Genomic DNA, 16064 nt, shown 5'->3' with positions numbered 1-16064 from the left:
CGCTTTATCTTCCACCCCATCTCCCTTTCTTCGTTCGGCTCTGTCTCTATCTGGTATCCCTGGTGGCCTGACTTCAGCAGACGGGCGTCTTTCCAGGCCTCTATGTTCGATGCCAACATTTAACGCTGGATCCTTTTCAGTCATGTTTCACAACAATAAATAAATCGTTTCTAAAGCAGCTCGGCCTTTATGTTGGGATTTACAGGGAGAGATTTCTACTGTATGAGAGGCAGGAGAAAGGAATTACCACATGCATTTATATTGATCTCCCATCTGGTTTTCATATTATTGATCCCTGCTTATTTGACATGCAGTGTTGGACAGGAGACTTGGCCATGTTCAGTTCTTGTGCTAGTTGCCAGGTGACGAAATCTGTTCTCTATTATTCTCGATGTTAAAAATGGCTTTTTATCAAATTATGAGCCCCTGCAGTTAAAGTGATCAGTGCCGGAGACCCGAGATTCACCTTTCAGTCCTGAGTTGTCCCCTCGACCATTTCTTAATTATATCTATTGTTTGTAAAGGTTTGGCAACAAATATAAGCGCCTTTGTATCACTCAGTTTCGTAGAGTCTCTGACGACTTATGCAGTGTGGCAGGGCAGGAGGTGTATGCAGCTAGACAGATACAGATTGTGAGAAAAATGCACTGATCCCTTTAGAATAGTATAATCCTTAAAGGGGTATTCCCAGCTAAGACACAAAAAATGCTGTGATGTCTGATAAAGGGGGGGGGGGGCTCACAGCTCTGGGACATGCACCTATCTCTAAAACAGGGGTCACTCGTCCCGGCCGGGGAACTAGACGCAGAATTCAGACAAGCTCTAATTGGAGAGGTGGTCACGCATTCTATTCTAAAGGCGTTACTGAAATAGCGAAACGCGTGCTATGCTTTTTCTGTAACTCCCATAGTACAGAATGGAGAGCCCACCCCCCCCCCCTCTATATATTCTCCGCCTGGAATCCGCAAACAGCGGCCAGTTACCAAGGCGGGACCCCCGTTATTGATATAGGTGCAGGTCCCGGAGCTGTGACCTGCATCTATCAGACATTTGTTGTATATACTGTGGATCGTCTGAGATGGGACAAATCCTCGGAATACTTATACCATTTTACAGTTAATATACTAGAATTATATATTAATTAGAAATATATATACACTTTGTAAATACATGACTTATCTTGTACTGATCCTGAGTTACAACCTATATTATACTAAATTCTGCACGCTTCAGAGCTGAAATCTCCAAGCATCCTCAGCTTGTTCTGTGACTGCCCAGAACTTGTTCTGGTTATTTTACACAAGATGTAAGAAAAACGAACTACCCCCTGCATTATAGGAGCTCAGCTGAGCTGTTAGAGGCGTGTCTGACTACAAACTTGTTGACTGTTTCCAACAACAACCAGCAACTATTGGATAATACAGGCTGTAGCTCAGGATCAGTACAAGATATGTAACGTATTTACAAAGTGACTCCACTATTTATGTAGATTAGTTCTATTCATAAAATGCTTTGTCTCTGCAGATACTGAAGAATATCACATGGTATTCAGAGCGAGTGCTGACGGAAATCTCTCTGGGAAGTCTCCTCATTCTAGTGGTGATCAGGACTATTCAGTACAATATGACTCGCACAAGGGTGAGTACAAGTAGGACAGCGGGATACAGCACTCGACATTGACAAATAATAAACCTTATCTTAACCTTGTGATCAGCCCCAGCTAAACTTGAAAGTTCAGTTTTGACTGGAGTTCAGCACGGCCTTAGCAGGGTGAGGAACGACTGCTCCATATACCTCAGCTTCCTGGACCCTAAGACTGTGATACAACTACACTGTGTGAACACAGCCCACTTGGGGGTAGAGATTAGATTACAGTACATGCCAAATTAGTCTTCGTTCACATCTGAGTTTGGACTCCGTTCATGGGTTCCGTCTGAGCTTTCCGTCAGGGGAACGCATGAATCCAAACGGAAACCATAGGTATCTGTTTGCATCACCATAGATTTCAATGGTGACGGATCCGGCGCAAATGGATAGTCGACTGTGATATTCATTCCGTCAAAACCTATGGTTTCCGTTTGGATTCATGCGTTCCCCTGACGGAAAGCTCCGATGGAACCCATGAATGGAGCCCTGACGCAGATGTGAACGAAGCCTTTTACAAGAATTTTCAAGTTTCTATCCCTTTAATAGACACGTTTATGGAATATCCCCAGGCAATATATCGCATGTCGATCTTTGTGATTTAGATCGAGGACCCTATCCGCTTGACTAAAATCCTATAATGCACAGTACTCTGCTGCCTTGCATTCTTGACTCTGTGTTTTTGCCCACATCAGACTGCTGTTCAGTGCTTCTTGCACCACAGAAGAACGTGAACCAGCAGGATTCTGTAGGGAGATGTGAAATGTTGCTATTGGCAAACCTCTGCATGCAGCTCTGGGTGTGAGCAGAGTATAAGATCTAGTGGTATAGCACATTAGATTGCAGGTGTCATTGTTCAGTGCTGTGGGCAGCTCTCCTGCATAGTCCTCGGGCTGTTTTTTCCCCAGGTGCATGTTGGACCCATTCAGCTTTTTATTCCCATTAATTTAATCGTCATGCTTCGGTTGAAATGAAGTTCTTGAGCGTATCGCCCTTTTGTGTTCACATGACGTCAAGTTTATTCGTGCTGTCGTGCTAAATATTCCGCAGTGACTAATGTTGGTTGCACGTTTTGGGAAGCTCATGTTTCTGAACCCAGAAGAGGCCAACAATGGCAGCCAGCAAATATTTGGAATCTGTATTTATAGTGACATCAACACTCTTCACATATTTAATTCAAATAAAAACCCTCCTCAGTACCCAGTTCCAAATTTCAGATTGAATTCCGCAAATTCAAATTAATTGTAAAAGCTCCGATTACGGCGTGACCGCATTACCTAATCTCTGACCAGGCCTTGCCCAATAAATTAGTCTTAAGGGTCATTTGCAGGTCCGTTCTTCATGGTAAACACGTGACACTAGACGCACAAAATGAACTTTAATAAAGGGGCTCTCCGGTATCCGCAAATAAAGGTTATTCTTTTGTATCATGAAAAGCTAGACAATTTCTCAATATACTTTCTGAATCAATTGTTCATGGTTTTCAAAATCTCTGATTGCTGTCGTTCACTAGAAACTATTATTGTTTCCTCCCAGTGGATAGAAATCTGTCTAGGTCGTGTGATGGACACACAGGGGCTGGGACCGATAGATGACACAGCTCTGATATACGTACTAAAAGGCCTTGTTCAGATGTGTCAAATTTGTTGCAGATTGCAACTTTGCAACATATTACAGTGTGACAGCAAGCGGAGATCTTGTAACAAGAAGGAAATTGATACAGAAAGTATATTGGAAAATTGTCTAACTTTTCATTATAAAAAGAATAACACTTATTTGTTGAAAATAGAGTACCCCTGTTTAATCCCTTCCCGCCCTGCGACGTACTATTAGCTCACGGTAAGCGGGTCGTTCCCACAAACTGCCGTAATAGTGTGTAACAGTGATGGCACTGGCACATACGTTATGCAGCCGCCACCGCTGGTCTCGGATGTTTAACCCCTTAGATGCCACAACATCTAACAGGGTTCTCCCTCTGTAAGCCCACCCTACGATGCTATCACAGGGTGCTGATGAGTTACCATGGCAGCCAAGGACCTAACAATGGCCACCTGGTCTGCCATGTGCGAGAATCTATCAGGCCCTGCATAAGGCAGACCCTAATAGACTGCCTGTCAGTAAGGGTATGTTCACACGCAGAGTCAAAACGTCTCAAAATAAAGAGCAGTTATCAAGGGAAAACCGCTCCTGATTTTCAGACGTTTTTTTAAGCCACTCGCAGAAAAAAATCGCGTTTTTTACAGACGTTTTTGGAGCTTTTTTTGCTAGTCAATGAAAAACGGCTCCAAAAACGTCCCAAGAAGTGACCTGCACTTCTTTTTCGCGGCCGTTTTTTTACGCCTAAAAAAACGCAGCGAAAAACGCTCCGTCGGAACAGAACTCCGTTTTCCCATTGAAATCAATGGGCAGATGTTTGGAGGCGTTCTGCTTCCGGTTTTTCGGCCGAAAATAGGCCGTGTGAACATACCCTAACACTGACCGGTATAATACATTGCAATTCAAAAGTATTGTAATGTATTGTAGAAGTGATCAGGAGATCGGATGTTCAAATCCAGAAAAAAAAAAAATTGTAAGGGAATTTTTTTTTTAAACTTTTTTCCCTTACTAAAACCCCTTATAATGGAAGCAAATTTTAAATAATTCAAAAGCTACACATAATTGGTATCTGCCGCATCCGTAATGACCCAGACTATAAAAAGAAACATTATTTATCCTGCGCGGTGAACTTTCATAGCGTCTGTGCCTGGTATTGCAGCAATGTCCCATTCACTCAAAACTGCTGACACAGCGATATAGGGGGTGGGGGAGGGCATTGTAACGACACCTTTTGTCTTGGTCATGGAAGTTTCAGAACCGAGAAATTGCCATTTAATTCCCCCGACGCCGTTGTTACAAGTGCCATTTCTGGTTTGAGTGGCGGCTCTAGCGGCCAATCAGGAGACCACTACCCTCCCCCTCCTCTCTCTATAGCACTCTCAGAAGTTTTGAGGCCTCAAAAATGCTGACCAATTCCCTTTAGGGCTGGACAAATCCCAGTCGTCATGGGAAATAAAAATGGCCCCGGTACGTATGAATGGCTGAAATGTCCAGATTCTACCTATAGCACTTGGCATTAGAGTGCTTGTATAAGGTTTCAAGCCAACAGGGGGAGGTGAGTGCATGGAGGGGAGATTTGGGGAGAAGAGCTCGTTGCGATTAGTAGAATTCGTATACTGAAGCTTTGTAGAGACTATATTTCTTTTTCTTCTCGGAGCTCCGCTTAGTATATTCTGTAGGGTATGGGAATTCAGATTGCCTAGCAGCCACTTGACTTCCCATCTGGGGAAAATACTAAAACATTCCAAGGATCGTCACAGGAAGTGGTAACTGCTATAGAGTTCAGTACCTCCCCGTGCTGCACAGACTTGTTTTGGGGCCTTCCTACAACAGAAGCAGGAGTAGATTTCACAGGGAATAATCAGCCTAAAAACCAGCAAGACTCGGGGGAACAGTGCAGGAAAATGCTAAATCTTGTTGTGATGGTGGAGACCATGTACAGGATAATGACTTGAACTGCTTGTGATGACTTTACTGATAGAAAAGCCAAACTGGGTAATAAAGTGATTTTCTTCTTGCAGGACAAGTATCTTCACACCAATTGTTTGGCAGCGCTGGCCAATATGTCAGCCCAATTCCGATGTCTTCATCAGTATGCCGCACAGAGGATCATCAGGTATTGTGAATGTCATTGATATCTATTCACCACAATTGTTGCAGTAATGTATCAATGAGATCGTAAGTTGTGTACATGGCAAATGTTCTCATGAATACAACATAAGCAAACATACTTAATTTTCCCTGCAGTGGTCGGCAGAACAAATGCCGGGGCTGCCGGAGCGGGAGCTGTTTTTACAGGGCGGCTTTCTGTTCTGGCTCAGATCAGGGTCCTAATATGTCATAACATTGGTTGTTTTCATGACCTAATCCATTTAATTTATTCATCTACTTACTGACCAGTTATAATGTAAATCATTACCATACATAGAATTGCTTTCCAATGTTCTCCCCTTCTCCACTATTCAGCATGATACATGACAGAACTCCTAGTCTTCCGGTCCAGCAATAGTAGGGGATCTGTCAAAGGCCCAGCCTTCGGTCCATGCTATAAAGAAGTGCCCACCAGCTGGAATCAAGGGTGGGGGGCAATTTTCTACTTTACAACCCTTCCCACTTAGGTCTGGGCACTAATCCTGGGACTTGTGGTGGAGATTTTGTCTTCGCTTATGTTGATGTAGAACATGTCACTGAGGCCTCTGCACAGGACACGTCTAACACTTTCTGAAATACTTACTGGTGTCTGTCTCGTGCTATGACTAGGCCACAGTGACATTTTCTCCATAGTGACATAACATCAAGTGATTGTTACAGGACTGACATTAGCACCAGGCAGACCTAGGCAAATGATGGGGCCCATTGGGCTGAGGGGTAGGGGGGGGGGGCATGGTGATCTTTTCAAAATATGCTCTGTGCTTGTGAAGGTGATGATGGGGGTAGACAGGGGACCACATACACCTGGCGCCGGCCTTGACTATGGTCAAAACACCTCTTTGGTCTGCATCCATTGGATGACGCAGTCACATGATGTTACGAAGAAACGGCACTGTAGCAAATAATAGCACCAGGTTCAGGTTTTTTTTTAAGTATTTTTTTTTTTTATGGGTTCCCAGAGTTGGTTCAAAACTTGGAAAATCCATTAAAGTTTGTACTGTAGGATATTTTAAATAACTCACATGGGAGATTGTCACTTAGAGGCCAAAATTCAGCGGTCATAACTGTAAAGAAAAGGATTCCAACACGCCGGTCACGTTTTCGGTCAATGGACCAGATTAGGATTGTTCGACCTCTCTGTTCCTATTGAACAGACGTTTGGGCTGAGTCTACAATACGTTTACCCCGGATGTGTATAGGAGGCCTGAGTGTAATAACTGGAGGGTCCCGTTTCCGAAGAATTCCTGGGGTCTGGAAACATTCTCAGTCTTCAATCCCTAAGTTTTACAGTGTTTATTCAACCAGGCAGTGAAGCTACAATAGGAAAGTGCGCATAAAAGGGATTTATAGTGTTTAGGCCAAATGTGATGTCTGTTTGTATAACAGAGTAAAGATTTGTGATCTCCATAATAAAAAAAAAAGGGGGGACAGCGAAATGGTTTGCGGTGATGATCGTGTGCTTGGAAGAAACTAGCCTGTGAGAATTATCACCTCTCCGTCCGCAAAACTGATGTTATTGAAACGTTTTTTTTTTTTGGAGGCTAAAAGTGTAAACACTACGATTTGTCAAGCGAGTTATTTAATTCAGATCCCATGTAGTTTTAATTGATACAAGCAAATGATCAGAGGTGATTGTTTCTAGTTGATGTAGTCAAAGTTACAATCTGGTGATCTATGACAACTGTCACAATGTCATTGACAAATATACCTCCATATGAAGAAGTAACAAATACAGCGCCACTTTTGTCCCAGGTCTTTGTTTGGTATTGCAGCTTGGACCCATTCTCTTGAATAGAGATGAGCTGTAATACCAGAAACAACCCATGAACAAGAGTGGCGCTATTTCTAGGAAGGAAGAAAAGCAGAGCCTTGTTGCTAATCTTCTACAACCACTTTAAATGGAACCTATCCGCTCTTCTTTTTACTAAATAATTTTTATTCCATATAAAATAACAATCCTCCCTGTCGTTACTCTGTTGTGCCTCCTGGAAACATAAGGTTAGTTGACAATTGGGCGTTACCATTCCCCTCCTGGACATGTCTGAGTCTGAAAGCCTTAATAATACCTCTAATATGAGACAGATCTATAACATATCGATAAATGGTTAAATTAGTGGGTGCAAGAGCTCCCTTAATCCAGCTTTCACAACCCAGGTTTGGGGAGAGGAGTGCGGTATACTGTGCTCAGCATCCAGCTGAAAAGGACATGTGGGAGGAGCAATTTGAGTATCAGATGTGCTGATTGGCTGAGCATTTGACAGACAGGGCTATCTAAACTATTCTCCTTTTCAGCTGGATGCCAGACATGGTATATAGCTCTCCCAAACGCTGGTTCTGGGTGGAATATAGTGAAAGCTCTTACCAGTTACTATTACTAAACCATTATAGGCATTTTATTAAGGCCTGTGACACAAGTATTTTGAATCGCAATAAATTAGCGATATCTGGTGTCATGCCCATGTATGATCTTTAAACCATTGCCCGTGGCATTTTTCGGTAACTGGCGTCATGATAAACTCTGTAGAATCCCATGGCCAAGTTGGCTGGACCTGGTACAGTAATTCATGCAACCGGTGCCGTCATGGGATCAGAGTCCTCTTCTGGGGACATGAAACAAAGAAGACTAATGAACCCGCCATACCCAGCCCGTTCCTGCGGACAATTGTCACTCCTTCTGGAAAGTTACTTCTGAAGTGGTAATTGGTTTACCAACAAAATCCAGTGTTGAAAAAGGGGAATTTTCCAAACGTGTTTTTTTTTTTTCCCCCCAGTGTTTAAATTGGCACGACTAAAGCTTTCCTTTCTTGGGAACTGAACGCCCACCAAAACGGGCCACGTGTGCTTAATCTTGGCATGTGGGAACCAGAGTTTTCCATCCCTCTGTTTAGGGTCATATGCCCCACGGTTTAAAACATCAAACAGCGTCATTTTATCAAGCTCTGGAAATAGGCCTGAATTTATGAGCGTGTCTGCCGGAGTTTACTGCAATAGGAGCGCGGCTGTAAAGGATGGCATTTACACAACGGAAAAAGGATTCAGTCTGTACCTGCGGAGAGTGCGAGCCGGCCGGGCATGATACAAACACCATACAAGTCTGGCAGATTCTTTCCTATGCCACGCTGCAAATACTTCACAGTAATGTAGATAGAACCACGTTACCGGTCATTGTCTCGCCATACCCTGCCGTCTTTTTTTTAAACACGTTTTTTTTAATCGTTTAATTCCTAAAGAAAACTGATAATTACTTGTACATACAAGTCATCCACATCTGTCAAATTCAATTGTTTCTTGGTTACATCGGTTTCTGGGAAAGCTGGGTAAAAATTAATATACCACCAGGTGTCATCCTAGGGTTCTGAATGGAACACCTTTTTAAGGGGTGACGCTTTTTGACCGTCCGGTCAAAACCGCATACAAAATGGGGGTAAAAACGCAAGTCATGACACATCTCGTCTTGCCGTACTGCTGCAAAATTAGATTGTGCATTTACATGATGCCTGCATAAAAAAAACATGGCATAACTGCATTCGGTTCTACCGCCAATTGCTGTGGTTCCGCGATGTGGTTGTCCGCTGCACTTTTTGTTTTGCAGGTGAAACACATTTATTTGACACTTTCACCCATAATAAAACGCACACAGGTAAAAGCTCTGGCAATTATCAGTAACATCGCGTGCAGTTTTGCCACGGTTTTTGATATGGTTTTGGTCTTCCCAGCCAAAAGGTCTCATGTTAATGAACCCTAAGTATGCAGCTATAAGCGAATGACAGATGTATGCCTGCGTAGCTGCATAGATGTGCCATTTAGGAGTCTGGAAAAGCTGGGTCTCCTATGTGGTGACAATGCTGGTTGTCACACAGCAAACAGAAGACGACGACTCAAAGACTTGTGTTTTATTGTGTTTTTTCTGTTTGGTTTATGCTGTGTTCACATTTGCATCGTGGATTCGGATCAGAACAGAAGCCACGACACAGTGCCGGATCAGTTGTAAGATTCCATTCTTGTTAATCCAATTGTATATATGTGTAGACGATCCTCTGTGAGATCAATACATCTGCAGCACAAATGTCTCTCCTGTCCTGATAGTTTGCTACAATGTATCAGTGCAGGTAAAATGTATCCAGGTATATTGATTGACTCATGCGATACATAAGGGAGAGTTCATATATCGCACGCATTTCAGGGCATCCTGTGGATTTGAAAATCCACAACATGCCTGTTATGTTCCAGGTGAAATCTGTGGCAAAGTCCACCTGTAAAAAAACAAAACTGCCGCTTCTGAACTCACCCTTAGATCTGTACAGGTTTTCAGTTTCTGTATGTAAATAAAAATGTTCCCATTCACTGACGGCAAACAGAGATCTTGAACATAGTGAGGAATTAATACACAAATTAAACTAGTAAGTGGCAGAACATTTCATTATAGACTGATTGCATTTTGTTTACAAATAACCTTTTAATAGTACTGTTGAGTCACCCAGTGGGTACAGTTGATGCCAGGCATGCCGTGGACAGTTTCTGATCTAACCTGTGTGTATGTTGTAATGTGGTTATGTAGTGATGAACCTTTGATGGGAATCATGCCGGCTGCCATTTAGGCCTGATTCCCACGAGCGTATGTTACGGACGTTAAAACAAAGGTCCGTGTGACGGCCGATGTAATTCAATGGGGCTATTCAGACATGCGTTGTTTTTCACGCCGCGTCTTTCCGCTGTGTGAAACTTACTGCAGGTCCTATTTTTGTGCGTTTTTGCGCACCACGCAGCCCATTGAAGTCAAGGGGTGTGTGAAAACACTGGACGGCACACGGACGTCATCCGTGTGCTATCCATGATACACGCACCAGTTGCTAAAGAAATGATGATGGAAAAAAAACACCACCTTCCGTTTTTTGCAGACGTAAAAATGACATACGCGCGTAAAAATCGCAGATGCGCACCATATACAAATGCCACACGGAACTGCAACGCAAGAAAAAATGCGTTTTTTAAGTGCGCAAAACTGACAAGTTCGTGTGAATTTAGCCTAACAGGACTGTTGTAAAATAGCCCATAAGGGAAGCCGCAGCTCACTTGCTCGACGTAAAGCACGGTAAGATCGGTCAACACAAGAAATCTACTTGATGACAATTTCCAGGTAGCAACAGGAGATTTCTTTTAAACTACACAGTAAGGCCCCATGCACACGACCGTGCCCGCAATCACGGCCCGCGATTGCGGGCACGGCCGGCCGCTGACTGACAGCCGCATTTTCGGGCCGTGCTCCCATACAAAGTATGGGAGCACGGCCCGCAAAATGCGAAAGAACGGACATGTTCCATAATTCCCGGAACATTTCCACGGCACTGACACCCTTCCGTAGTGCTACGGAAAGGTGTCAGTGTTCAATGAAAGTGAATGGCAATTGCGGTCCGCAAAAACTGAGGTTTTTTGCTGTCGTGTGCATGGGGCCTAAAAATGTATTAAAAGACTAGTAAGAAAAGAATGCATGTCCACATTATATGGGCAAAAATCATGCTGAAACCCCTCCTAAGCTCGGTGACCTTAAACGTGGCACTATCATCGGATGCCCCCTTTGCCGCAAGTCATTTTATTACATTTCTTATCTGCTGGACCTTCTCTGGCCGCCTGTAAGTGTAATTATTATGCAGTGGAAGTGTCTAGGAGTAACAACAGCTCAGCCACGAGGCGGTAGACAACGCAAACTCGGAGCGGTTTTTTTTTAATGGGGAGAGGGGAATAAGATGCTGACAAAACCCTCTTAAAACCTAGCATGCCTGATCCAGCTTACCCCCAACATCTGTTGTCGGGGGGGGGGGGGGGGAGCCACCAGAATGTCCCGGCAAAATCGTTGGGTTAGACCGACTTTCATCTGATGTGTATTGTGTATAACCGCTTAAAGGGGATATCCGAGTCCTTTAAAAATTGGTAGCAGGGCACGAGATGGTATAAAATAATAAACAAGCAGATATTCACTCCCTAAAGGGGCCCCCGGATAACCCCAATAAGAGTACCGGATAAGCGCATTAATCAGTAACTGATCAATAGCTTACTAACTCCACTCATCAGGCTCCTTTCCCCTCCCCCCTCCCTCCTACCTGTTCACTCACTCCTAATTTACTGCTTTTTCTGTCTTCATACAAGACAGACAACCTATCAGCTCACTGAAGAATCAGGTTACAGCTGCCCAGAGAAGTCTATGGAGAGGGGAGGACGGACCTGGAGCAGAGTGGGGATAGAGGCAGAGAGACTCAGAGATTCTGCAGATACACTGCTCATTACTGCTGTGTAATCTCCCATGTTATTGCTTCTATACTGTATATGTGATGGATAGAGATCAGGATACTCCTCTTCTACATGATATTTGTTAGGCTCCGCCCACTAGCTCAGGAAAAACTGAGAATTACAGATAAAAACTGCAGGGGGCAAAACTGCTCAACAATGCAGAATACAAGTTATACAATGACCAGAAATAGTGTTATTCCTCATGTGCACCCAGCTTATTCTGAAACGGCAAATACGCCTTAAAGGTTTGTTAGGAGAATACATTTTCAAGTGGCACATTCTGAGTTAATAGTTAGAGGTGCCCTAGTTTTGGGAGCCCGCCAACTAGCCAGAGGAGAGGGTTGCATCACAGATCAGCTCGTCTCCACCAGATTGACCATGTAAGAAGAATCGGAGTCATTGCATTGCTGGCGCCTAAAATATTCCGTTGTCTTGCTATAGCCGGTTCTCCTCAGGGTAGATGAGTGTCTTCGAGTCCTCAGACGTCACTGTCCAATTTCTTCTATCAGATCAGCAGCTTCTTCAGAAGCCGATGAACTAAACAAGTTAATAAATAGATGCAGATGGGTGGGAGGGAATGTTTTTGTTATGTCTACCGGGGAGCTGTGGTGACTCTACATTGTATTCCAGTTACATCAGATTGTGCAATCATCATTACCCTCGTGAGAGCAAACGTCTGACCCCTAAAATCAAGAATCCTCCTCTGGTGTAGTGTCTTTTAATATTCTCTTCGGTCAGCTGATGCAGGTGGTGTCAACCAGCTTTCCGCAGACTGAATGGCATGTAAATCTGCAATTCTACCTCGCCCTGCACCCCCTTTTGTCTTTGTTATAAATCAAGGTAATTATGACAACACATTATATTCATGAACATGGAAGCTCAGGATGAGCATTGCTATAGGTACCTCCCAGATAGGGGGCACGTCTTCTGCTGGAGCAAGTTCTGTTGTAAAATGAAAAAACTGCTGCATGGTTCTATAGTCCCACTAGGCACTAACCCATATAGGACTAGAGTATGACTACCCTGACGACTCCATTGACTAGATCTATGAATTTATATCCATGGCCATAATTACTTAAAGAGGCTCTGTCACCAGATTATAAGTGCCCTGTCTCCTACATAAGGAGATCGGCGCTATAATGTAGGTGACAGTAATGCTTTTTATTTAAAAAAACAAAATATTTTCACAACGTTAGGAGCGATTTTGGTTTATGCTAATGAGTTTCTTAATGCCCAAGTGGGCGTATTTTCACTTTAGACCAAGTGGGCGTTGTACAGGGGAGTGTATGATGCTGACCAATCAGTGACCAATCAGCGTCATACACTTCTCTCCATTAATTTACAGCGCATAGGGATCCTGCTAGATCCTTATGTGCGGTCTTATACTTACACATTAACAATACTGAAGTGTTTAGACAGTGAATAGACATTCCACGGGATGTCTATTTGTCTATTCACAATCTCTGCACTTAGTTACTGTTTCTATGGTAGTTACAGCAGAGGAAGCGTGATCTCGTTGTAACCTGTCATTTACAGCGAGATCTCGCGAGATTACGCATCCTTTGCTGTAACTACCACAGACAGAGTAACGAAGTGCAGAGATTGTGACTAGACATTCCGTGGAATGTCTATTCACTGTCTAAACACTTCAGTATCGTTAATGTGTAAGTATAAGACAGCACATAAGGATCTAGCAGGATCACTATGCGCTGTGTAAATGAATGGAGAGGAGTGCATGACGCTGATTGGTCAGCGTCATAGACTCCTCTGTACAACGCCCACTTGGTCTAAAGTAAAAATACGCCCATTTGGGCATTAAGCAACTCATTAGCATAAATCTAAAAACGCTAATAAAGTGGTGAAAATAGATCGTTTTTTTAAATAAAAAGCACTGATGTCACCTACATTACAGCGCTGATCTCCTTATGTAGGAGACAGGCTACTTATAATGTGGTGACAGAGCCGCTTTAAGTCTCATTTCTGGGAGGCAACTTATGACAATATTCATCCTAAAACCCCTATTACACCAGCTGATTTTGGCCGGTACAGTGAGCGCCGATCAACGAGACATCGTTGATCGACGCTTGTTTGCTCCAGTCACACGGAGCTATGGATGGGGACGAGTGCTCATTATCATGTCGGAAGAGTCTCCCTATTTACACAGGGAGATGCGCTGCCGACAACGATAATATTTTACCTTTTTAAAACGATACAATCAGCTGATGAACAAGCTCGTTCATCGGCTGATCGCTGCCCTCTATCACAAGGAGCAATGACCGGTTATAAATGGGGACGAGCGACTGTTACTACGATCGCTCGTCCCCATACGTTTCCATCATGTTGGCAGCACGATATTTATTGCTGCATAAGGGTCCTCTTACACGGAAGATGTGCTGCCGACAACGATAATATTTGCTGCTGCTTCCGAGTATGCGATCAGCCGATGAACGAGCGTTTCCCCTATGTAATTGGTCCATGTAAAAATACCTTCACTCCTATGGACTTAATTGTCATTTAAGGTCTGTGGAAAATTGAGACAGCCTCTATGGGCACAGAGATGACCGCCGCCGAAAGCAACGATCGACCACAATAGTTTCCCTGAAATGATTGCACAAGATGTGATTCCCTTATTCTTTTATTTTTAGTTTTTCACACGTTTTTTTTGTTTTTTCCTTTACAAATGCTTCGTTTTTTTTACCATACATGAGTGGCCCGAGCTCTACTACATTTCGCAAGCAGCTGGATGAATTATTCGTCTTGCATGCTTACATTGCATTACGTCCTCCGCAAAGGCATAATAGGCGTTAATCTAGATCTCTTTCCCCCCATGTAATCTTCATAGAGAAGTGAATGAGAAGGGTTAATGTTCTGGTGAAGTTCTCTCTCGGAGGAGTGCTTCCCATGAGACGACTGTCTGGCTGTCTAATGAATAGGGCGATACTCCGCGTTATCTGTGGATGCGGGCTGTCTGCATACTTGGCATGTTTCTAGGAAACACAGATAATGGTGACAGGATAACATTTTGTTTTATATGTGGAGAGGAAAAATAAAGTCCTGAGAACCAGTCCTGGTGATTGTCTGCACGTCCGACCCAACCTCAGACTTGTAGGTGGCATCGTTTTCAGGTGAGACAATGGCTGCAATGTTTGCACCTCACCTGCCCTGTCCAGGACCAGTCTGTCAAGTCCAAGGCGCTCAGTCCTTTTGTTCTCTTTCCAAAGGCAACAGGGGCACATATAAATACAGTAAAATTCTGATAATCTGGCATCCCCAGGACAGCCGTGGGGCCAGTTGGCTGGGTTCACACGAGCATGTTACGTCCGTAATGGACGGAACGTATTTCGGCCGCAAGTCCCGGACGGAACACACTGCAGGGAGCCGGGCTCCTAGCATCATACTTATGTACGATGCTAGGAGTCCCTGCTTCGCTGCGGGACAACTGTCCCGTACCGTAATCATGTTTTCAGTACGGGACAGTAGTTCCACGGAGAGGCAGGGACTCCTAGCGTCGTACATAACTATGATGCTAGGAGCCCGGCTCCCTGCAGTGTGTTCGGTCCGGGACTTGCGGCCGAAATACGTTCCGTCCATTACGTAACATGCTCGTGTGAACCCAGCCTAACAGGGGGAAAAGGGCAGAACAAAGCCATTCCAATGCTCTATAAAGAGAATAAATTAGTTTTAGCCTTCAGACTTTGTATCAAATTCTCTATCATGTACATTAAATGGGACCTCCAAGCTTTCGTCTCCCCCTTATTGAGGCTCATTCCCCGTCAGTGGGGGTTTGTACAGTTTGCTTGAAGTTCACGATCAAGGTAATGAAAATCAGTAGTGTGTGTGTATATAGATCTCATTGTATACCGATTGACAGCGATGAGCGCCTCACGTGTCGGCCGCAACAGTATACGGTAAATACTCAGCATTATCTGATACCCTGTACACTAAACAGAGCAGCATGTTCACTATATACATTGTACAGATATGTATGTATATATATATAATCTAAACTAGCAGAGCTTGGATGTAAAGCAGGGGGGGGGAGGGGCACAGAGCAGCAGTTGGGCCTTCTGTGGAGGTGGATTTCAGGCTTCTTCATTCTCCAGTAGACAATTCCGCTAACCTGGAACCACTGATCATTGCTGCACGCTAATAGGACAGAGCTAAAAAACAGCCAACACTGAAGAAAATAACCTTTTAGGAACCCTTACCTGCTTTTTAAGTCTTAAAGGCATTTTCAATTTATGCCCTATCCTTATGATAGAGTGGATGATATGTCGGGGGTCCTCAGGCTGTGCCCCCATCGGTCGGCCTGCTGGAGCCGGACACCGCAGCACAACTCATTTATTGACCAGGGTTAAACTGCAGTTCCAAGACCAGCCACAAGTGTA

At 43.9% G+C, this 16064-nt stretch overlaps 1 protein-coding gene across 4 annotated transcripts in view; it reads left to right on the top strand.

Moving 5' to 3' along the window:
* The window catches only part of DYM (dymeclin), a 343122-nt gene that overhangs the window by 168602 nt on the left and 158456 nt on the right, over window positions 1-16064 (top strand). For all 4 annotated transcript variants that reach the window (XM_075840896.1, XM_075840904.1, XM_075840919.1 and 1 more), the window contains 2 exons: window positions 1525-1638; window positions 5262-5356. In XM_075840896.1, the coding sequence (XP_075697011.1) occupies window positions 1525-1638; window positions 5262-5356 (209 nt within the window). The remainder of the gene's footprint in view (window positions 1-1524; window positions 1639-5261; window positions 5357-16064) is intronic.

The sequence above is a fragment of the Rhinoderma darwinii genome, chromosome 1, assembly GCF_050947455.1.
Source record: "Rhinoderma darwinii isolate aRhiDar2 chromosome 1, aRhiDar2.hap1, whole genome shotgun sequence".
Lineage (NCBI taxonomy): Eukaryota > Metazoa > Chordata > Amphibia > Anura > Rhinodermatidae > Rhinoderma > Rhinoderma darwinii.
Note: the sequence above shows the minus strand (reverse complement) of the source record. Positions and strands in the feature narration are given on the sequence as shown.